The 25,634-nt window shown below is 37.7% G+C and overlaps 1 protein-coding gene across 1 annotated transcript in view; it reads right to left on the bottom strand.

Annotated features, from left to right (window-relative positions):
• The window catches only part of atp2a2b (ATPase sarcoplasmic/endoplasmic reticulum Ca2+ transporting 2b), a 28,706-nt gene extending 6,205 nt beyond the window's left edge, over positions 1-22,501 (bottom strand). The window contains exons 1-11 of the mRNA XM_043221006.1: positions 21,781-22,501; positions 21,302-21,319; positions 21,122-21,204; positions 18,485-18,589; positions 14,512-14,650; positions 6,152-6,232; positions 5,125-5,210; positions 3,872-4,336; positions 1,178-1,266; positions 985-1,087; positions 27-158 (exon numbers count right to left, since the gene is read on the bottom strand). Of these exons, the coding sequence (XP_043076941.1) occupies positions 27-158; positions 985-1,087; positions 1,178-1,266; positions 3,872-4,336; positions 5,125-5,210; positions 6,152-6,232; positions 14,512-14,650; positions 18,485-18,589; positions 21,122-21,204; positions 21,302-21,319; positions 21,781-21,898 (1,419 nt within the window). The 5' untranslated portion in view covers positions 21,899-22,501. The remainder of the gene's footprint in view (positions 1-26; positions 159-984; positions 1,088-1,177; positions 1,267-3,871; positions 4,337-5,124; positions 5,211-6,151; positions 6,233-14,511; positions 14,651-18,484; positions 18,590-21,121; positions 21,205-21,301; positions 21,320-21,780) is intronic.
• Positions 22,502-25,634: the final 3,133 nt, after the last annotated feature.

Genomic DNA, 25,634 nt, shown 5'->3' with positions numbered 1-25,634 from the left:
TCTGCATTTGGAAATGTCTAACTTACCGAGTTGCAAGCATTCGACCTCTCAACCTTGGAAAGGCCCTTCAGTTGCGTGTCAAATACGTTCATTTTCTCCACCAAGCAGGTGAGTGCAGTCTCTGTGGCTTCACCCACCTTCTCGTACACACCTTTGGCCTAAAAAGAGATAGAAACATTTTAAAAAGTGCAGTTTTTTAAATAATTAAATGCAAGCGCTAGGGTACGAGCATGCCGCAGCTCTGTTTTGGAAAGGGGGTGGGGACCAAAAGCTTGTGTGCGTTTAAAAAAAAAAAAAAAAAAAAAAACTGGCACGGAAAGTTTGTGTTTTCATTTAAAATAGGCATTTTCAAAATGGTATAAATGATCTGTAGGACATTTTAATCTGAAATCTCACAGACACATTCTGGGAACGCCAGAGACTTAGATTACGTTTTGTAAAAAGGGGGATAATATGTCTCATTTAACATATTGGCTGTTTATTGTGCTTATAAAGCAGATATTCTGCATAACCACATTCCACATCCCTAAACATACACAATACCTAAAGCTAACATCTACCTTACTGTCTAACTTTTAATACGCAGCAAATTATTATTCTGAGGCAAAAGTCATAGTTAATGGTTTGTTAATAGCAAGTATAGGGCTTTAAAATGTGGATAAAAATTTAATATACTATATCAGCCAATATAGTTATGATAAATTAGTATTCCTCATTTACATTAATCATACATTAAATCATAAATTTTTTCTAAACAAGTAACTAATAGAGGTTTTCATAAAAATACCAAACACTAGAAAATGCTGGAAGTTGTTACACAAGAAAATTGTATTGAAGTAACATTCATCTACTATAACAAACAGTTCTAGACATTATTTCCTACCTTCTGTATGTGAACAGGTGTTTTACATCATAGCTGTGACTACATTGTGTATTCCAGCACGACAGGGGTGTTGAATTTACCATAACATGTTAATTACAAACCTCATTGTAATCCAGAGACGAGTCATTGCACAGAGCACAGATGGTGGCCATTTCAACCAGAGCGTCATACTGGGAGCATCGCACAGGTTTACCCTCATGAAACCTAAAGCATGGAGAGTGGGGGAAAAAGGATGATCAGAGGTGGCTAATGCACTTTGAGTTACCAGTGTATACATGGGGCATTAAAACTCACACTTGTCCATCAGGGGCGTATGTGGAGCCGGAAATGGTAAACTCTTTGAGAGAGCAGTTGTTTCCATTTGCCTGATCAACAATGAACATCTGCACAAAAAAAAAAAAAAAAAGCACAAAAAACATGAAAAATCAAGTAAGACCTCTACCAGCAGGTGGCAGAACAATCCTCTACAGAGCCTGTGTAATGTTTGCAAACATCCCTACTCCACCTGACCTGGATATACCAGTACTCAGATGTAAACACTTCATATGACACTCACTTACGAGTGAACCTGAGTTCAGAGGGGTTTTAAAACCCCTCCAAAAGTCTTGAAACATAAGCAAATGAGCATTAAGGATATTTTAAGCACTGAGGACATTCAGATCCCCCGGATTTGTCAAGAAAGAGAAGAGAATAAAAGAGATGAGCGAGTGGGACGGTAAAGTGGAACAGCGTTCCTGCTGTAGTGCTAAAACCCAGCGGACAACAGGCGAAAGATGGAGACAGACGTGTGTGTGTGGGGGAGACAGGCATTAATCTTTAAGCCACGATTAGAAGAAAAACTCAAATATGAAACAAATCATAAGCCATTACAACTAGGTTGAAGGATTTCCTTCAAGAAACAAAAGAATAATTTGCTAACACATTTCTGTGGCTTGTCAATATTTTGCATAATTTTTCTCTCTTTAAATTATCACCATTTCCCAAATTTTAAACATTGTATATCTTTTATGTGTGTCCGGAATAGCCTTTGCGGCCCAGGTAAACAGTAAGCAGTCAGCTGAGGTCCCAGTGCAGGTGCAGTCAGTGACACGGTTCCCAATATAAAAGGCAGACAGGACACAAAAATAAACAAGCAAATTACATTCATAAAAACCCCGATCACTGCCATTAGGACCCAGACAGAAGCACGGGCACACCATGCACACTCAAACATTTTCCTGTGGCCATTTTACATGCTAAACTCCTCCTTCTGGAATGTACCACTCTATAAAGGAGTTAAAACCGAAGTATCCTATAAAGTCTTTTACCCAGCTCAGGTTTAGACAACTGATGTTTTACTGCTGGTAAGCATAAGTAAAATCTATATTAACTTCTATCAAAATAAAAGGTTTCAATTGTATAAATGAGTCTTGGGGTTATATAAATCAACAAAATTTGTACTAAATTACAAGCACAATGAGCGTGTGCATACTAAACACAATGCTCCACACTCATAGCTTCAACATTACACAAGTCCATGTACAGATGTCAGTGTCAGCCAACAGACCATGTAACGCTGCATACTCTGTCTGTCTCTGTGTGTGTGTGTGTGTGTGTGTGTGTGCCCATAGTTCATGCATAGTCACGGGTTAGATCCATGACAATGTTATTGTGACTGGGATTTCACTCTGATAGTAGTAAAAGCATTTACTAGAAAGCAATGCACATGGTTGCTTACAGTGTTTTCTTGCTTTTTATTTTATGTTCATAATTTATTTTTTTATTACACTTACAGGATTACAGTGTTAAGAAAAATAAATGCTTATTTTCAATGGCTAATTTATCAAATGTATTTTTATATTGATTCATATTTTCTGATAAATAAGATATTTATATAATATAAATATAATTTTAATTGTATGATGTGTTTTAAATAATATATTGTATATCGGCCACCCTGCTCTCATATTAAGTGAACGTAATGGCATCTCAATAAGATGCAAGATTAGAGGTATCGTGTGTCCGTAGCAGAAACACTTTTAATTTGAGCACAAGTTTAATACTTAGGGTTAGGGTTAACAAGATTACATTCCTTCTGTTGAAACATGGCTAATTTTAGATGCACTCTTCCCATATAGTATTATTTTAGACAGTCGAGGCAAACGGGACATTTAGGGTAAAGATTATTTTGGTTCAGCCACATCCTGAACGTTCACAGAAATCATCTCTATTAAGAATAAAAACAAGCCTGGTACTAACTTCAACCTTTATAAGGCAGAAAACAGACCGAAATCATCAGCACCACACATTCGGCTTGTATGAGTGTACAGTACAGCCCACAGCGAAGGAGCTGCTGTGGATCACAGACAGATCTCTCTCACACACACACACACACACACACACACACACACACAACGGTCAGTTATGCAACACTACTGCAAGTAACTGACTACCGCATACTGATCAGCTCTCGCAGTAAAGGTGGAAAAGAACAGAGAGAGAAGAACAGATGAGGGGGAAGACAAAAGTTGAGGAGAAAAGGACATGATGAGGGGGAGGTAATAAAATAAACAATAGTCTTTGAATTTCCTTGTTACTTGACGAGGAAACTGGGGTGGTCCAACACAAAGTCACAAGGAATGCAAAGATTAAAACAAAATGATTAAATCATGCCAATATCAAAGCTGCAGTTGAATAGTTTTTGCACGACTTTCATTTGAGGCACTTTCATATTAATGCTAAATCAATAGCATCACGATTCACGAGCGTGTCTTTTTTTTTTTTTTCATGAGTATTTTCAGCCAATTGTCTGCAGTAATATTACTCTTGGTTCTTGGCTGAACCCCAGCCCGCAAATTTCTAAACAATAATAGACTCACTGTTGCCAAGGATTGAAATTATGGGCTAAACAGAATTTGTAATTGCCGGGGGTTGTAAATTATTACATCCTCTTTGATGAGCCCTGAAGCTGCTCACTTCTATCGGCTGTAATATCCCCAGCATTCTTACCCTGCAAACGGACATCTGGTTGGTGGTGAGGGTGCCGGTCTTGTCCGAGCAGATGACGGAGGTGCAGCCGAGGGTCTCCACGGAGGGGAGAGAGCGTACGATGGCGTTCTTCTTGGCCATGCGACGGGTGCCCAGAGCCAGGCAGGTGGTGATGACGGCGGGCAGGCCTTCCGGGATGGCGGCCACAGCTAGAGCAACGGCGATCTTGAAGTAGTACACGGCCCCGCGGATCCACGATCCGCCGTGAACAGGATCGTTGAAGTGTCCGATGTTGATGATCCACACAGCGATGCAGATGAGAGAGATGACCTTGGAGAGCTGCTGGCCGAACTCGTCCAGTTTCTGCTGCAGCGGCGTGCGCTCTTGCTCCGTGGATGCCATCTCGTCACGGATTTTGCCAATTTCAGTGTTCACACCTGTGGCGACCACTACGCCTACTGCTTTACCTGCAGCAATGTTGGTACCCTGTAAACATGAGGTCAAAGTGAGTTTTAAAGCTATAAATTATGATCAGATTTAATATCACCAACCTTTAAAGTTTACTAATAACGTAGCTAAAATTAGTCTTAAACCATGCAGATAAATATGCACAAATCACACAATATTTTATATAAAATCACACAACTTTTTTTTTTTTTTTTTATGAAATTGGACCAGTATTGGATATTTCACTGTGCATGCTTATTTGCTTTTTATCAGTTTATATCTACATTTATATTTGTATTATAATGTTGTGATGACTGCATCAGTTTTTAACAGTTTCCATTTTATATGCTTTTTTATCGGCCATTATAAGCTGTAACATAAAAAAAACATGGGCTCATCTGTTTTAACCATAATTTCAAAGTCTGAAATACAAATTCCTTACATTTGGACAAAAATAACCATTTTGCTTTTGTTAAATGTTATTCCAGATATTGCAGCAATATACAATTACACGGTAAGATATATACATATATAGTGTTCAAATGGCTGGGATTTTTTTTATTTTATTAATACTTTTGTTTATCAAAAATGACAAATCAGAATGATTAATGAGAATCATTAGAATGATTTCTGAAATATCATGTGACATCGAGGACTGGAGTAATGGCTGCTGAAAATTCAACTTTAAAAACATTAAAAGAAATCTTACTAAGCCCAAACCTTTAAATAGTACCGTACTTGAATTTGTTTGGGGGACCAAAAAATAAATAAAAAAAATCTAACTGTAAATATGAGCACAAATAATAACAATGTCTGCATAGACTTACAGAGAAGAGCATGTTCTTCTTGTCCTGGTTCACAGCACGAGGGTCAGGGACAGGGTCTGTATGCTTTATCACTGACACAGATTCTCCTGTGAAGACACGGATGGCAAGTTGGTGAAATCAACATTCTACTACTACCTGACTGCCCTCTAAGCTTAAAGCAGTACAAGAGGATCAGGTTAGTAGTTCATCAGGCAGCAGGCCAAATTTAAGTCCCTGATGGGTATTTGTGTAATTGCTTAAACGCTCCAGTACTGGTCAGGATGGCAAAGAATCCCAACCAAAAAAAAAAAAAAAAAATGGATGGGGCAGCTAAAAGATGTGGAGAAGTCAGCCCATTACCAATTAAGGCAGTGAAGCAAGACCTGACTCCTACAAGAGCACTTCCTTTCTGTCTCTTCCCCTTACTGGACTGCAGAAACTGAGCACAGCTGACCTCCCTTTAAAATAAGAAGCACTGAACCTTTTCAGAAAAAAAAAAATACAAAACTTATTTTCCACCTCATATCAACTACTGAACTGACTTTATAAGGTGGCTTACTGTGGCTATGTTTTCTGCACTGCTGTTCAATGGAATGTCTGAATGTAACGCAACAATAGAAACTTTATGCTTTAAAATCAAAAGTTTTATGATTAGATAAAACGCTAATGTGTAATTATACAAAAACAAAATAGAACAAGAGAAAAGAAAAAAAAAAAAAAAAAAAAAAAGATGCAAGAACACGAGTAGTAGGTCTGCCTTTAGTTTAGTGAGCTCTATGCAGATATTCACATTACAAAAAGATATTTGACCAAAACATTACATTAACCTCTCAGCACAGTACAAACTAAAGTAATATATAGACTGCTAGAGAAAACTGAAGTAGATTCAACACGATGAGTTTAATTCATGCTACACGTGATTCGTTATTTATTAAAAATAGAATCCCTAGAGTATAATATATCCTGTTGCTGATAGTATTTAACTTATTATTTTCACCCATGTCACCTTTAAAAAGTTAACTCTGATTAGTAAACCTATTGTTCTCACCTGTTAAAATGGACTGGTCCACCCTCAGGGTCGTTGACTTGATTGAAGTCAAGCGAATGTCAGCAGGAACTTTGTCACCCACTAAAAGGAAACAAAAACATGCTGTTAGATGAAGATAAATTCTGTGCTTGAAGTGTACAAGGCCAACCAAAATAACACTGTCATGACATTCCAAATTCATAAAAACATATCAAACAACAATAAAAGAGTCAGAACACCTCGGAAGAAAGGTACAAGCAAAGCAAGACAGCTATACCACCAATGACAGCAAAGGTGCCACGACACTTTCAAATGTCAAGTTGAAGTCACGAACCACCAAGAAAGAAGCTCTTGAATCTCAAGCATCGGCTTTACACCTAATGGCTTGACAATTGACGATAATGGATTGCACTTTCAAAAGGACGAAATGAAGGCCAAAAATACACCACTCCGTTAAAAAGAAAACAGTACAAATCATGTTATCATAGGGTGGTTGGGTTTAAAACTTTTTTTCCCCCACAAACCTTTTAAGGCGCACATCCTAAGTTCTTAAGCAAGCTTTACACAGCAAAATATCGCAAGAATTATGGCAATGCTTCCTCTCATCCAGGCCTTTTTAAGTCACACAGTAGGATCATCTCAGCATCTACAGATACTGTTGGCATCTATACTCAAGAAAAGCCTCCAACATTTTTCTGGACAGGACTTACATTAAAGAGGTTAATGAATAGCATCAAACGCTTTGACTCAGACATAGACAAAAATAGACTCCGCTTCACTCTTTCCACAAACAGAGGGGGGGGTTAGTAATTGCTACTAGGAAAAGAGCAAAATGTAAATACCTTAATCTTTTCCAAACAAATCTCTTAATGAGCAAGGCGGTGGATACTTGAGCTCGCTAAAACACTTGACGTTTATTAGTCATTTGAGATGGCGTCCGTTTGAATTTGCTGCTTGATGTGTAAATCGAGTTTATGAAAGACCAGGCAATGACGAAGAATCTTTTCACAGGATGTTCTAGGTGGAAAGAACTTCAAATAACCGGAGGATAAGGTCCTGGAAGCTTTGCCTTTTCTGGACTAAGTTTTCACCAACATGAAAATGCACTGATAGGCCTCTTTGCCCCTTATAATAGAGTGGAAGATATGACGGATGGTATCAGAACAACAACCGACACAGGTCCTAAAATGGAAAAGCTATTTTGATATGAACTATGGTGTATGGTCAAGCTAACACTCAACCTAAACAGATTTTTTCTATATGAGACTATTAGTGCATAGAATGCAGAGATACTTAAAAACCATACATAGCTGACATTGCATTTTGCACAATATATTACTTGTATTGCCACTGAACATGCTTAATTAGATTTATTCACCATACACTTAGATTTGTACTCAGTGCTGCTCTGAGAGGGCTCTAGATATTAAAAATAAAAACTATGATCCATTTTTTAAAAATACACATTCAAAATGCCCCTAAACTAAACTAAAGAATGTGGAACATAATCCCGATATATAGCTCAAGAAAAAGGTCATGTAACAGGGTAACCTACTTTAGGTAGACAAGGAAAGGAAGTCTTAAAAAATTATTGTTCTACGGTCTATTCTTATAAGCGTTTAATATTATTTTAATAACACTGGTTAATGGCAAAGTTAAAAAGTTAAAAATTGCACAAGCCTCAGGCCTTTTAATTAAAAAAATGCTATGCCATAAAGCTTAAGAGTTATCGATCCCTTGATGATTTCATCTAACAGTGCTCAGAGGCCAATCCAAAACACAAAAATCAAGGTCACTTTCACTCAAATCAAAACAAGGAATTTAAAAACTAACTGTGAGCAAGTGGTTGTATTGTATTTGCTGCTAATAGGGGGGTTGGAAACTGTCAAACACTCCTCAAGGACTTAAAGAAATGCTTTGGCTACTTCCTGTTCCTGTGAAACAGCATAGTGCCTCATTTAGGTTGTGATACCAGTTGCAAAAATCCTAAGTGAGAGTTATTTACTGGTAAACCATGTGGTCTTAACTCAACAAGATATTCAACATTGGATGATCAAGCCATAAAAAAAGTGGAAAGTTTACCCTCAAAAACAGTCTTTTTTTTTCGACTGAAGAAAAGAAGACATGAACAGTTTTGATGTCAAGGGGGTAAGAAAATAATCAAGAAATTATTCTGGAAGTGAACTACTCCTTTAAGCATGAGACACGCTGCACAATTTTCAGATGGAATAGAATCACAGCGATTTCTAATTCACCACGATCGTTTCATGATGCAAATCTTTAGTCTGGGACAGCCAAAAATTGTGCAGTGTCTCTCAGACCTTAAGCAAGCATGCATCACTGGTTGACATTATTTCATATTTTCAAGAAGAGGACATTTTGACAGCTAACATGTTAGTAAGCAAACTTTAGGGAGGCCTAATCCCCTCTTCAAAGGGAGCATTAACAGTTCTTCACATTGTCCCTGACTGCCTTCAGCTGGTTTGTGTAAAGAATGCTCCCTCCCAGCAGTTTAAATTTGCTGGAGCTCCCTTAGGGGCTCTTCTCAAGGGAACCGACAGTAAGACTACAGTGTGCAGTGACGACTTAATCACGTAAACACACAGAGCCGGATATGCCCCCTGTCATACAGACAACTTGTCCTCTAAAGCCTGTTCCCACTGTTGCTGATGGGACCGAATGCGTGGACAGCAAGAAAGGACAAAGAGCAGAACACCTCCCTTCAAACATGAGTTAAAAAAAAAAAAAAAAAAAAAGAGCAGCCATCTGGCTCACTGATTATTTATCTCATCAAATCTGCTCGACTCTTAACCACACATCCTGTCTCTGTCCTTCATTCAGGCTCTTGCTTGCTCTCCATCAGGATGGGGTGGTCGTTTAGGCTACAGGCCTGCAGTAAGGTCATTTAGCACACTGAAACTTACCACCAGAGAGATTGCAGAACTTTGTTTTAGTACTTCTAAAGGACGATTCCCATGAGTCAGAGCCGTATCCATAGCAAAGGAAACAATCTTGGTTCATTAGCAGAGCTGCGCAGCAAATTTAGAAGCTGAAGGATTGTTTAAAATTTAAAAAAAAAACGTATTGTTGAGAGGAAGACAACATTAATTTGTGGCTAGGAAGTAATACATTGAATATAAAAACCACAAAAGCTTTAGTGATGGCCATTCGCACTGCAGTAGTTAGCATGTGGCAAAGGCAGTTTCTACCGCTTTCCAACCCTTTTTAAGGTCAATTCCTCAAGTGGGTTGCATCAGCATTGTGCTGTACTGTATTCCTTTGGGTCAAACAGGGACGTGGTCTACATTTGTCCCCATCCCCCAGCATCCTCCTGCGATTAGTCTCCTTGGCTGATGTCACCATACACTAATGTCCCTCAAGGTGAACCCTCGATTAAGAGAAGAGTGACTGAGTCAAGAGGTAACACCTAAATGTGACTGATTCAGAGGTTGAGATCATCAAATGTTAATGTGCAGTCTTAGCAAAAATAAGTTTCATACATTTTAGCTCTCTTTGACAAAGCACATGAAACGTTAAACAAGTTTAACTGCCCGTTTCAAAGACTGAATTTACAATGTGAGAAGTAGTGACATTTTCTAATCTGTCTTCAGTTTACAAGCCTAGAATAGTTCCCCAAAAAGGCATTTAAACTGCAAAATAGAAAGTACTAATTTTCCAGGTTAAACTCATAAAAGTTCTTGAAATAAGAAATTTTCTTGTGAAGCAAAATAACATAAGGCAGACTGTTTCATAGAACTTAGCTTTCACGCATGTATTTAGTCTTACTGCAGTGCTAGGTGTTGTCCACCTATAAGTATAAATAAGTTAAAAATAAGAAAATCTGCCAGTGCCGTAAAACAAAACATGTATATTCAAGACAGGGCAGCCAGAGTAACAAAACCAGCCCATCACCCAATCAAAAGGAGGCCAAAACTAGCCAAATTCCCAATTAAAGTAATAAATGTTATTTTAACAATTTCTACAATTCTACAATTTCTGACCAATGACAATATTTCAAGTCTAATTAAAGTGTTTTGCAGTGCCTGAAGAAGCTAAATGAAATAGTTCTGATTCATAATTTGATTTAATTTCCTGAAACGACCTACTTCTGGAACTCCCTTTGAAGACAACAGAACTACTAAAAAAAGGCATAATGGAGGACAACTAAGGCTTTCAAAATCCATTCTGTTCAGCATTAACAACAATCCTCTGAAACAATGCTCTGAGCTTTTACTGCACTTTGAAAGAGGATATACGCACAACTAAATGGTCAATTATCGCCGCTGGTCTGCAGATGACAGGATACGCCTCCCAGGCCCAACAGATCAGATGTTTGGAATTCGAGGCAGCATGATGGCATCATTTTACATGCTATCAGCCGGCAGATGTACAAAAGACGCAGATAATGACGTGGAAATTATGAGACACCGCCATCTCCAGCAAAGGCCTGCAAGGTCATTCTTCCATGAGAGTGAAGTGAAACAAAAGCGGCTACATGGACCAGACTTTATGACTCACCTTCTTAAGAGGAAAAAGAAAAAAAAAAAACCTGCAAAGATATAAATGTACAAGCAATCTATTGCTACCGCTACACCTATTTAAAAAGATGACGCAGATGTTGACAGGGTAACAGGGCCAAGAGATGGGGCTTTAGTGCTGCTATGCTACGATTTAGATCAAACGTTATTGTTCTCAAATTGCTGGAGGATTTAAGGCATAACTTATGCCTCTAACACAATGTTGATATTTAATAATTAAAAGTTATAAGTATGTTCAGAGGCATAATGTTAAAGGTTTACTCCTCCCCAAAGTGAACATTTTCACTAATTACTTACCCCCATGTCGCTCCAAACTCATAAAAAAAAAAAAAAAAGAAAAACTTTGTTTGTCTTTGGAACACAATTTAAGATATTTCAGATGAAAACCAGGAGGCTTATGACTGTCCCATTGGCTGCCTAGTAAATTACACTGTCAAGATCGTCAAAATAGTCCATCTACCATCAGTGGTTCAATCTTAACGATACAAAACGATGAGAATACATTTTGTATACTTATTTATTTGTTTAGTTTTTTTGTTTTTTTAAGTAATTTGTCTTTTCTGTGTCTCTCTGCATCACCGTAGCACTATTTGAGAATATCAGCTGGACACAAACTACATACATTCTGTCAGCCTTAAAACATTTTTTATATGTATTTACATTTAGATTTGAACAAAAACAGTGCATCCTTGTGGCCCTGTTGACACAGGAGAGCGTAGAGTTTGCATCTATCAGATATTCTCAAAAATGGCACTAGACAAATTGACTAAATTGTTTTTATTTTCTTTGCGTCCAAAAAGTATTCTCAATCCCTTTCTAACATTCAGATTGAACCACTGATGGCAGATGGACTATTTTGACATTTTTTTGTGCAGTAACCTTTTGAATATGATTGACAGTATAAGCAACTCACTAAGTGTATATAGTAGTATTCTTTTATTTAATGCATCAGCATATTATGCTATTTTCTTGGCAAATTTTTTTTAAAAACAAGCATAAAACTTTGGTCGACAAGACCAATAAATAAATAAATAAGCTAACAATATTTGAAAACAATTACATTGTTACATTAATGAATCCTTGCTGAATAAAAAATATTAATGTCTCAAAATAAAAATAAATATACACAGAAAACAAGTCAATCCTAAAGCACTTGCATGACATTTTAACATGGCAAATTATTGCACCAGCTTGCCTGAAACTGAAGTGCATGTAAACATTTTTCTTTGACTGCGTCATACAGTTGCGTCACATTCCAAGCCCTGCGGGTTTGATTAAAAATACGTTACGCAGAACTCGCAAGGGAACAGGGGAGCATCGCTTTTCAAACATCACTGCACCATCTGCTGAAGGACAGTTCACTGACCTCTGAGCAGAGGCTGGAGGATGCACGTGGATGCTGAAAATTCACTGGAAATCAGCTGCGAGCTCTGGTGTTGCTCGACGGCGAAGCTGCAGCTTCTAGACGGACACTTAACATTCCACTCACGAGACTCTCTTCCCCCCTGCAGTCACCTCCCTCTTTGTTTCCTTTGCTCCCTTCAACACCGTCTATCCGCTACACTGTTTGCCACACAAAGGGTTAACCCAAATCTATTTCCCCGGCTTTATCCCTGCCATATAAGAGTTTTAGTCAATCAGACCCCTTTATGACCTCTCTCTCCCCTTCACCAGGAGAAAAAGGAATGCAGTCGCCCACCCCCCCATCTCTGACTGCAGCAGCAAACGAAACAGTGCTGTAGAGTGACGCAGGGCAACAGTATCTATATCCCAAGAAACACAGCAAAGGACTTTTCCCCTTGCTTTCCTAAAGTGCCTTAGATTTAAACTCTATAAAGTAAAATAGGTTTGGGGAAAAACAAATAAAAATAAAAAAATGATTGCAAATGTGGCTCCAGACTACAACTAAACTGATTGCAATTTTAAATGTCATCTTAAAATCTAGTCGCCACTGGAAACAGTCAGAAAGACTACATGTAGAAGCACACAAAGTTTCATCAAATAAAATCATTTTACAATATGCTTCATTTATGCAACTATGAATACAGCACAAGCTGTGGTAACCAATTCACCAAAATAAAAAAATTTTGGGTGACAAAGTCAAGTGAATAATGAAGCTTTATTTTTAGCAGCCTAGTTTTTGCCCTCGTCTGGAACATAGCTTCTACAAAAGCATCTTATTCAAATCCCATAATGTCGTCCCTTAGATACAACTGCCACCCACACAGTGCTGTGGGGGGTTTAATAATTTTGCATGACCCATTCGTTTAGGCACCCCTCGCAGGTTATGTAACACGCACACTCACCTGGTTGCATTACCGCAGGGTATTAGTCAGAGCCGAGAGAACATTCCTCCTCCAAACCCCATTCTGCTGATGGGAGATCGTTTCACCTCATCATGACTAAGCAGCAATTTAACCCCACCTGAAGCTTTTGAGCTTCACACACACCCCTCGACAAAACCAGTATAGACACACGCAGTAATATGACGGTTACACATGTGCTGGCCCGAAGCCAAAAATGAAAATCTCTGAAGGGCACTTATGATGAAGTGTTTTGGTTAGTTTAGTCACTGTGAACTGCAAATTGCACACTAGCTAAAAAAAGTCTTAACAGCCGCCCAATGTGTAAAACACTGAGTGAAGCAATAAGGAAGCACCTAGTGATCTATTCCAGTGAGCAAAGAGACGTGGCTGTATGTGACGCAATATAGAGAGCAAGGGGCATTTCTGATAATCCCCATCCAGATGAATTCACGTGGGAACTCTTAACTCTAAAAGAGAACCTAATTCCAAATTTACAGTCATTATCTTCTAGGAAAACAGGTCAAAAGATATTGATGACTCATTGTGCATTATTCAACTGGTAACAAAAAAAAACCCTCTAAAATGAGATTGTCCCCTCCCCCTAAATCTTAAACCCCTACCGTTGACTTATGTTAAATGGCATTTTTTGCATTTTAGAACCAAACTCTTTATTTATTGCAATAACTGTATGGGTCAAAATTATTTTTCTTGAATGCCAAATTTTCCATTAAGATAGTTTATAAGTCTCCTACTGTAAATATATTATTAGTTTTGATATGCATTAATATATTAACCCTTATGATTGGTTTTGTGGCCCAGGGTCACAAATTAGATGCAATGGTTGCAAATGGTTTTTTGGAACCCATTTTCAAAAATGCTAAAAATAAATTAATTATTCAGAAAGGATGCATTAAGTTGATTAAAAGTAACAGTATAGCCATTTCCAATGTTACAAAATATTTCCAATTAAAAAAAAAATAAATAAATAAACAGTATATTAGAATGATTTCTGAAAGATCATCTCACACTGAAGACTGGAGTAATGCGGAAAATTCAACTTTACCATTACAGGAATAAAAAGTATTTAAAATAAATACATTTTAAAATGTAATACTTAATAGTTTTGCTTCATTTTGTATCAAATAAACACAGACTTCATGAGAATAAGAGACTTATTTTTTTGTGCAATATGTAATTTAGTGTGTGTGAAAATTAAGCAGATGAAGCAATTATTTGATTCAGTGCATTTTCTTAAAGTACCAGCAGAGCTCTAATTGGTACTCTCTAGGAAGTCTTTACTGCAAAACCCATGAAACATGACCTCTCCAGAGGCAACCGTGTGATCGCACACAAAGGTTCAGAGAGAGTGTCGCTGTAAGCTTAAACCACTGGGAAAGCAGGCTGTTCACACAGCATATGGATGATGGCGCTGCTTGCTTTACACTTGTTGCTGATTAGTTCCTTCTGCTGATATAACTTCACCGTTCACCTAGGCTGAATTTAATATTGAAAGTAGTCAATTAGTTGAAATTCTTACCAGCAACTTCCACAATGTCCCCGGGTACGATGTCCCTGGCTTTGATCCTCTGTACGGTCTTCCTGTCCTGGCGATAGACCTTGCCCATCTCGGGCTCATACTCCTTGAGGGCCTCAATGGCATTTTCTGCATTTCTCTCCTGCAAGCATAACGTGATTAGAAATTAAACATTTTCATATTTCTGCATAAGAGCTCATAATAGCTGCATAATATCTGACCCTGGAGCTTAAGTTGCACAGGTATACTTGCAGCAAAAGCTAAAAGTGCATGTATGGGACAAAACGATAGATTTTTCCCTTTATGCAAAAAATAAATAAATCATGTTCCATGGAGATATTTTGTCCATTTTCATACTGTAATCGTTAACTTAAATTGCACTGCTAAGAACTGTTTAACAAATTAGGGAGAAGAAAAAAAACTTTCTGGACAGGCTAATACAAAATATACACACTTTATTCCTCAATTTTATGCTCCTCGAGAAATCTTGAAAGTAATCAAAAATGCCAAATGTGTGAAAAAATGGAGCTGAGAACCAAGACTCTTTATTTATTATTTAATAATAACAAAACAATATTAGCTAAACTATTTTATATAGTAGAATATAAGCTTCAAAATTAAAATCTAAAATTCAATGTCATCCCAGAAATAGTAGAACCAAGTGCTATATCGGCTCACCTCACTATAAGACATTTATTATTCATTTAAGTCTTGGATGACTGAAGCGCTGACCTCTAGTGCTTATTCTTATGTAAAATGTTGAAATTAAGGCGAACGTATGCTTTCAGCACAATTATTTCCTCAGAACACAATTACTAATAGTAGTAGCCTGCTTGGCAGAGCATTTGGCAGCCGACTTCCTGTGGCTTCTCTTGCGTGATAGGAACGCAAAGTCTTATATCAAACAAAACCAGCGTGCCTAAGGGCGAAAAAAAAATTTCAATGTCCAGACCCGGACAAATAAAGGGGGAAGGGTTGTGGTCACCAAGACATTTAAGGCAATAAGCTATAAATACACATGCCCACAAAAGGCAGATCGTTATCGCTTCTCAATACAAGACGTTCTTAAAAAGTCCTGACATTACTGTAGAGTTTCTAGTCAGGCATCCTGCAGTAAGGTATATAAAAAAAAAAATCATTCTTAAATCACAGTGATGAGCTTATAATCATGTTAATAAGAAATGAAGCGGATGGGGTGGAAAGGCAGATAGAGTCACACGATGTGGCCCACGAGGCCTCGCGATTCTCATTTCACAGTTAAAATGAGCAGAACTGAAAGGAGGAAGGCTAATCTAACTCTGTAAGAACACTTTTGATTCAGACATCAATGAAGAAGCAGAGCGCGCTCCCTCAAAAAACACACTCCTTTCAAGCATGGAGTCTTTCCAGCAGAATGTGCTCTGCCAAAATTTGGATTTAGATTAAGACGATTGCCAAAAGACATAAAAAAAAATAAAAAAAAACAGTGACATAATTCATGAAATGCATTTCATTCATATAATAAGTACTCTTAAGTCCATGTGGCAAGGAAATAAACCACAAAAGATTTTGTTTACAGTGCTAAAAATAATTGACAAGAATAAACAGACACAATGTACTGCATCAGAGGATGAGTGCTAGGAGGATTTTTTTTTTTTGTGATCTTTTTCCACAAAACCTAGAAAACGACAGCAGTTATTTATCGGGTTAAAGGGTTATATTTGTGTTTCGAAGATAAATGAAAGTCCTTTGGATGTGGAATAGCATGAAGGTGAGTAATGACAGGATTTTCATTTTGGGTGAACTATCCCTTTATAATATAAACTTTTTTAAGGTTTTCCTGTTACTACTGAACCATTTATGTATTCTTGTTAAAGTATAATTTAAAAAAAAAAAAAAAAAAAAACACTTTCAAATGATAGTTGCGAATCACTCAGTTCTTTGCTGTAGATGTTTAATGGGCCTGTAAATCTACCAGAGCAGGTGCATGGACTGGTGCTCTCTGAAATTAAGTTTGCCCTGGGCTAGCAACTGCTACTCTCTGTCACTGATTGAAAAAGTGGCTACAGAGACCAGAGGATAATAAGCCCTCTTGCGTCTCACGTCACACCTGCCATTAGGGAAGCAATCCACCAAAGAACTGTAATGGTAACACTTGTGAGGCAAAACTACGAAGAGCAATTCAGGAAACAGCTAAAATCAGCCTAGTTTTAATTTCTTTGTAACCACATACTCTACTAAAAGCTGGACAAATAATCTCTTTTGTTTAAAAACTACCATTGGATGGTAGAGATTCTTATGGCTCATTTATAATGCATTTATTTGACCAAAACAGTAAAAAACAAAACAGTAATACAAGTTTCCTGAATTTAAAAGAACAGTTTTGCAGTATTGGCCATTAATATTATTTACTTATTATTTAATCTTTTGGCTGCTTAATATTTTTGTGAAGAAAATCTTTTGAAAACAGAAATGCGTTTACGGTCACTTTCTATCAATTCAACGCACACTTGCTGAAAAAGTATTAATTTCTTAAAAATAAAATATCTATTTTATATTTATTCTAACCACAAACTTTTGGAGTAGTGCTAGTAGTACATTGAAATAAAAAGAAAATATTACATACTAAAGAAAAATAGAACTAAATGCATTCAATTAATGATTAAACTGCATTTATCTGTTAAAAAGATAATACGCCATTGTATATAGATGACCTCAAAGCTACCAGACATCAATCAATCACCTTTATTTATATAACACTTTTAACATTGCATACCGACAAAGAACTGAAAAGATAAAATTTGGAGAATATAGTGTCAGTAATGTATAATGACAAGATTAAAGGCATTGCATTATTGAATACAAAAACGTCGCTGTTGAGATCCGGTCTATAAGACTCTAAAGCCTCTTTTTTTGGACTCTTTTACAATTATATTACACTAATGTTATCTGCAAAACCCCAGCCCAAGGCATTCAACACTGTACTGCTACTGTGCCCTTTGAGAAGACCATTTGAAAAAATAGAAAACTACTAGGAGGGGAGAAGGCTGAGGATTCTCGAGGCAGTCTGGGTAATGAATGGTGACTAAAATAAAATGATAGAGAAATCTGGGACATGAGTTTCAGGGCCGCTGAGAGGTGCTGGAGAAAATAGGGTCTTGGCTCTACGCTGGATTCCGCTGGGACAGCAGTGCTATCTTTAGAAAAGGGCAGGGAAAAAACGGCCACATGTTTTCATTTTCATAACAAGGCTAACTACACTGCACAAGAAAATCTACATTCACAGTATAAAAGTGTCTAAAACAAACTTGAAAGCCTGAACACATGTGAGCTCTATCAGTGGAAAAATCCAAGGTTTAGTGGCCAGTAAAGCCTTAAATCCCATTATATAGACTAACAACAAATGCTATCCTATTATGCTTATACCAACGCTGCATGTACTTCATCAAAAATACATTACAATTTAAATATTACAGCATTACATATTACAATTTAAAACCAGTGTTCCATTTGAATATTTTAATAATTAAATATTATAATTAATTTTTATGATGGCAAAGCTGAATGTAAGGTCCTCAAGAAACTTACTATCAATAACTGATGAAATAAATATATCTATATTTGAAATAGCAGTCTTTTGTAATATTGTAAATGCCTTTTATGATCACTTGTTTCCATTTCAACATTTTTTTTTATCGTTTAAACTTACTGACCCTGAACTTTGAATGGTGGTTTATTATCTGTCATGCAACAAATTACTCAAATATTGCTCATTAACATCTGGCAGAGCACATCAACATGAAAAAAACTAAATTTAGCAATTATAACGGGGCATTACTTGTCCAGTCTGTCCTTGTTTAAGTGAGACTACAAATATCAAAACACTCCTGTAACCTGTGCCAGTTTAGTAACCTCACAGCCATTAGTGTATTTGCAATTAGTGTTCACTTTTTCTAAAAAAAAAAAATAAGGCAAAGAAAAAGAGGTGTGAACTTACCTGCCAGACACCTACAATGGCGTTGGCTATAAGAATTAGTAATATTACAAAAGGCTCCACAAAGGCTGTGATGGTCTCCTCTCCCTCTTCAAACCAGGCCAGTACCTATATATAAAAAAAATAAATAAGTCATTTTTAAATCAGGATTTCATTCACATTTATATTCCTTCATTCCACCGAGGAAGTTCGCCAAATACCCACACATTACTAAATGACTGAAAAACACTATGTGTCTTTCAGGGAAGACACCATATAAACCGTTTAGTACGTCCTGTTTTTACATTTTTTTGTACCTCAAGCGTGTCTCTCTATATCATGAGGCTTGGAAGGAGTTGTGGCTTAATGCCATATGTCAAAACAGACTGTCGTCAGCAACTTCACAAGCACGACTATATTTCATTCATGCCACTTCTAGGCAGTATAACCAAGACAAAGTACTTAACGAGCCAGCTATGTGAATTTACAGGCATACTGACACTGTCCAGACAAGGCCCGGTGAATGCTGAAGCGCTTTATGTAATATGGTCCAAATTAAGACACACCAGCTTTCATCAATCTGAACTGTATGGGCATACCTGGGCCACACAAGAGGTCTCACTGGTCAATCTGAAAATGTAAATGGCAAAATGCAATACCGTGGTATACAGTAGTCAACATTCGAAGTGAATCGAAACCTCATCAAAAACCCTAAACCCAATACGCATTCTTTCAAATGTTGACTGCTGTAATGTGAACAATAGTGTTTTTGCAAACACCAATACAAAAAAAAAAAAACAGAAGCAATTTGCAGTCAGTGTATAAAACCAAAGTGAGTCTTTTAACACCAACCCACATATTCTTGTGAGGCAAAAAGCCTAGTATTCCCTATGCAGTCCCTAGAATATTGTTTCTGTAACATCCTGTTTTATCTTGCAGAGGGTACTCTAGGACGAGCCTGAGTTCTGTTCGATTAAATCTCTGACCTTGTATGAGAGGTTTCCTTTGCAGCTCTTAGTCATCCTTTCGATGATACACCGCATCCCTGAGCTAGTGCACACCGACAAATTGTTCTTTATCAAACAGTCTAATCATAGACATGCGTCTGGTAACATCCTCTACCCCACTGCTTACCTGCCCCAAACTTTTTAACGGTCTATAGTTATTTTTAGAAAATTACAATACTTCATTTCAAATACATTTGTTTTAATGTTTTTTAAAAAAGAATTCCTCAATTTTATTACAATAAATGCTACGTTTTTTTCTCTGTAGAACAACCGTAAGTCACAATTCAGATGTTTACATCAGCATTATCAAACTCATACCAAAACACACAAGTTAAATGTTATTTCTGGTGCAACGTTATGACTTCAGAATACAAAGCACAATGGCTTTTCCAAAATTCAGTCCATTAAATGAGAAACCACTCAAAAATCATTCAACTGACTTATAGAAGGCTCTTGTGGAAATAGCTGTGGTTGTAAATTCCAGTTGCTGCGCTTAGTCCTGATGGGATACACTGTGCTGATTTAATAACGCCCTTGTCTTGTGGGAATAACAAAGGTGAGTAACAGCAAGTTAATGCATCTCTACGATAGGTTAGTGAGGGCAAGCGTAACACTTTGGACCTTGTTTAGGCCTGTATGTGGCTAGGTGTAAATGGGGCCTACGAGATCTTAAACAATACACAGGACCGATTCTGGGGAAACAGCTTTCTTGTTGATGAGGAACAAGCAGCCAGCAACAAAAGCGAATGGATTTAAGAAACGACATCCCCCCCCCCCTTTCATATTTGTCATGTAAACAAGCATACTGTAATAATAATAATAATCTACTATGTTGATGCAACAAACAGTGATTTCGACAAACCCACAAGTTCAAACACAGGAAGTGGATGACAGTTGGTTTAACACAGTAACCTAACCTGGGTATTTTACACCATGTTCTCAGTGAGAGCACTCTAAGCCCTCTTAGACTTGCACCATGCTTCCCATTCCAACGGTGAAACATTATCCAGAACAGACAAGTGTTAAAGACTCCAGACAGCATAAATGAACCACTGAGTGAACCGCTGTACATCATCACCTTGTAGACTGATGACAGCATTTTGTAACATGATCAAAATATCAAGCAGAGCATTTACGGAGCACTCAGATACCTTTCAGCGCGGTACATATCTTCACTACGCATCGCGTCGCAGTTTTTAACATGTTACGTAATGATTACAAATTAAATCTACAATTATTAAACCGAACATGAATCCAGAGGTTCTGTTTGGATAAGATTCAATCGTCAACATTGTTTATATGCTATATTAGATATCTTTTAATTTTAGCCCATTTTAGAACATCATTTTTGGAACTAGTGGAAAACCTGGAGAGGAACATATGCTTTTCCAGACCGTGCTTTAGTTTTCACGACGCTTGTTGACAACCAAAGCTTGATTCTTTGGCTTTTTTCCCCCTTCATAAGCTAACAACCAAATACAAATTTCAAGTTTAGTTTAATTTCTCTTCTGGTTGTGCTCTGCACAACAATTACAGCTGAATCCGACCAAATCCACCTGTATTTAACTTACTCCAGAAAAAAAACGGGGAAAATAATTATTTAGAAAGCAGGTACCGTATTCTAATTAATACTGTATCGAGGTAGGCTACTTACAAAAGATATGCAAGCTGCCAGGAGAAGAATCCTAACTAAGAGATCCTCAAATTGCTCCACAACCAACTCCCACAGCGATTTTCCTGAAGACAAAAACATGTGAATACACAATAAAGACCAAGGCGTGAAATGAATAAATAGAGTTAAAAAAAAAAAAAAAAAAACATGACAAAAGATTACCCTCTTCCGCAGGCAATTCTGTGGGACAGCCAAAGATTCACAGCACGAGGACATAAAAAAAAAAGATATTCGTGCATTAGATCCTGAAAGTTCCGGTACAGTAAAATCCTGAATCATTCAAGCTTCACAGCAAAAGACGTTTAATCAAATTTTAACTAAAGTGAAGGAAAAAATTAATAAACACGTAACAAAACACGTTGTTTATATTTACAACACTAATTGCTGTCCAAATGAGTAAAACGAGAACACTCGCTGCTGGCGAGCAGCAGTGACGTCACGCCGCCTTCATTTCGGACACATGCCGGCTGATGAAACGAACCTCGCCGCATGTGCGCTCGCGCTCCCGCGGGCCTAACAATGCTCTTACGCTACACGAACATTGCGAAATCACCTAAACCGCTTTGCTTTCTATCGCACCGCCGATCCCAGTCTCCGCTGTTAGCATTAGCCGAGCCACGTTCGCTCGCTCGCTCACTCACCGTTCGGTCCCCATTTCTCCCGCTGACGCTTCACTTGCTCCAGGCCGAGCCCCGTGCTCTCGTTCACGGCGAAAAAGCTGTAAACTTCCTCCACGGTTTTCGTATGCGCGTTCTCCATCGTGGACGGACGGACACGCCGATTATGAACGGACTCGCAACCCCCCACACAAGCGGGCTCCTTCAAAGCCTTCGGTCCTGACTCCCAAGACCTTCGGACCCACGAAAAACTTGATCCAAAAACAACCGTAGTGACCTCAGAAAAACGGCACACGATCAAACCCGACGTTAACTGTGCGGTTCGGGCGTTTAAGGAGAAGAAAAGTTACGAACCCGGACTGATTCGAGCAAAAATTACACAACGCGCATCGCAAACTCGCTGGTCGTTCTCGGTTTTTAAGTTTTATCGATGCCTGCTGGGAGTCCCGCTGTCCTCACGATGCGCTAGGTTACCAAACGAAGCCCTTAACTAGTCTTTCGGCTCATTCCCGTGGACCGCAGCACACTGCCGGTGTTCGCAGCTCTAGCACCATCAGCACCAATCGCGTGTCGCCGCTCTGCCGCTCTCCTGATCCGCATGCACCGCTCTCGCTGTCCGCATGTGGAATGCGCTCATTGGCTGCGCGGACTCCGGAAATCCCGTTTCTTCCTTTGACTTTTCTTCGTCACGTCAGTTTGGATCAGCTGACCCTGTTTGGACGTCACTCCAGATGAAGAAGGGTGTAGCGTAGCACAGAAATGTCCCTGATGCGCTCTGTGTTGAACGGATAGAGGTGGTGGGGGGGTGTTTATTCAGGCTTGCGATTTGAATTTTTGAACACGTTTACCTAAAAGATTCGACATATTTACGCCGGTAGGTGGCGACAGGGAACGATTACCACATCACACACATTTGCTAAAATGTGCAAGTCTAAAAATCGGTTCTATTATTTTACTATCAACAAGATTTAGCTTAGTTCTCGTTTTTATAGCTTATATTTTCATTTTAGTTGAAGCTAAAATTGTGCGCGATTTTTCAGTAATTCCAGGTTGGGGCAGAATATCGTATGCAAGTCATTCATTAAAACATTTGTTGTTTTGGTATATTTTTGTTATCTTGTAGAGTGTTTGTTGTTTTGTGAATAAATTTTGTACGCTGTAATGTTTGAACTGTATATTTTTCCTGTATTGTTTTAATGGCGAGGACGTTAAATAGTTTTTGTATTGACCAAAACTTGGGATATGTGGACTCGAAAGCACCTACCAAAAAAAACAACCTAAAATGTAATAATGACTTGAAAAATTGTAACCAAACTACGTAAAATAAACCCGAGGTTTGTTATATGGGCCTACATATATAAGCTGGGCAACAATTAATCGTATCCAAAATAAAAGTTTTTGTGTATTTAAGAAAAAGAAATGAGAAATGATGTTAAAAATGAGTAAATAGCAATTATGTTATATATTATAAATGTATACATGTAAATATATATATATATGTGTGTGTGTGTGTGTATATAAAATAAATATATATTTATGTATATATACTGTATGTGTGTGTGAGAGTCGTTTAATATATTGATATAATATACACAGTAAACACATATAAACCAAAGTTTTTATTTGGTGTGCAAGTAATCATGATTACCAGTAATATATATATATATATATACACTACAAACAGATATTGGTGTTTACTGACAAGCTGTTTTTTTTCTCTAAACCCATTCCTAATTCAATAGATAATTTATCTTAGATTTGTCCGGCTGGTTAAACAGATTTTTTTTTTAGATTGGTCTAAAAAAGCAAGCTTTATTTTCTTCACATACGGCTTCGGGTTGCACGCTGCTTTTCACCATTACCCAGGCATCATCATTTGGAGAAAAGCTTATAACTTGAACATACAAGATAAGGCCACTCACCGTACACTGTCTCACTGATGAAAAGAAGGAATGAAACAACATCATAAGATTAGCTTGGACCCGGGGTCTGCAGCTGTTTTGCAACACTAAAGGCTTAGATAAAAAGATACGAAACTGCTAAATTAGTTTTGCTAAAGCTGGGTTGTCATGGAGATATGACACGGTGCTTTCCACGTCGCTTGTTTACAAGTCAATCTTGTACTCAAATGTCGTTCTTTCCAGTATTACTTGAGAGATAAATCTGCAAGAAATATTGACTAATTGATTCCAGTTCTGAAAGTTCTTTAGAACACTTTTGGATGAATGCGAAAAATAAAGAAATAAAAAGTAAATTACTGTACACAGACGTTCCTGTGCTTCCATAAAAGTTGATTTGGCTCATGGAAACATAAATGTCCAAAAAAGGCAATCGGCATAATCTTTCAGCTCAGAATCACATCCCATCGTTCGAGGTCTCTGACAGTTGCAGTAAAAGGTGTTTTTCCCTGACTGACACCGTCTTGCATATCTTCAAACTTTAACCTCAAATAAGCCTGTTCTGTAGTGTTTTGTACTTGATGAAAATAGCTGGGGGCTAAAATGGTGGTCCTGATATGCTCTTGGATTGTGTCGATGTAAAGAACTATATACCATGATAATGTAAAATTATATTTAAATAAATAATCTTCTTTTTTCATAATTATATGTTATGCTCATCATTTCAAGGCATTGACTGTTTTGAATCAGAAATCAAAAATGACTAGAGAACTCCAAATTCCAAAGGTTTGGAAAACCTGGATGCTTAGATGCATTTTCAGGTTTTGTTATATGAAAGGGTTATATGAAAAAGCATGCATTCTGTAAAAGTTAACCCAATGAACATCGTCTAAAAATGTACTCAAGCCTCAGGCCATCCAATATGCAGATGATTTGTTTCTTCATCCAAGCAGATTGCATGTGGTTAAGTGTGATGTTTTTATCTGATGTTTAGATTCTAATTCTGATGGCACCCGTTCACTTCAGAAGATCCATTGCTGAGAGCGAATCAAATCTAATCCAATAAAGAAACAAACTCATCTACATATCGGGTGGCCTAAAGATGACTGATTCTTCTATGGCTTTAAAAAGAATGCATTAAATTCAAACTATGAAATGCATGGGCATAAACTGCTACAATGACATCCACTTATAAAGTATAAAGCAAAAGACGTTCCCTTTTGTATCGCAATTCCGTTCACTAAAAGGTCAGCCGAGCTAGTAATAGCCCGTTTATCACACACCTCATGACTGACACATTAATTGCAGCTGGCTTGAGAGAGAACGCGGAGATCGGTCAGCATCTCAATGAAGTGTCAAGCTGTTTGGGCAAATCTTTACGGATTTATGCCTGCATCGACTTCCAATTAGCTACAAGATTCTTAAAATAATACCTGAACTGTAGAACCGTTAACTAATAACTTAGCATTTCTCGATCTGTGTAGTAGCCTTGGTGGTTTAAACAAGCGGTTGAATGACAAAAATGAGTTGGATTGTTTGAATCAGTTACAAGGCATCCAACAGTTCAAGAGAAGAGTCAAATGTTTCCGTAAGATCGTGCTGTGTTCGGCGTACCATCACTTGTCTGTGTAATACAGTGGGTTGACAGATGCATGCTAAACATTTCAGCAAAAGATAAGGCACAAGACAAATCTGTGGTAACCATGCGTCAGACAGATCTGAGAGGTATACCGTGCGTGCCATCAAAGGAAACACGTCAGGAAGAGCACACAAAGTCCTCCTTTTGTCACCTGAGCACGGCTGTTTATTCAGAAACCCATCCCCTTGTTTGAGTTTCACGGATGTGGAATGCAGTTGCTAACAACTCTTTCCCATATTCAGTCTATGTTTGGTATCAGTTTCTGGGAAGGGAGCCAAACGTTTGCCTTTTATGGTTCTGTAAAAAAGCAAATGTAAGATTCTGGCGTGTCAGGAGGATTG

Source organism: Puntigrus tetrazona, chromosome 21 (genome assembly GCF_018831695.1).
Source record: "Puntigrus tetrazona isolate hp1 chromosome 21, ASM1883169v1, whole genome shotgun sequence".
Lineage (NCBI taxonomy): Eukaryota > Metazoa > Chordata > Actinopteri > Cypriniformes > Cyprinidae > Puntigrus > Puntigrus tetrazona.
The sequence above is the reverse complement of the archived record's forward strand: the minus strand, read 5'-3'. Positions and strand labels throughout refer to the sequence as shown.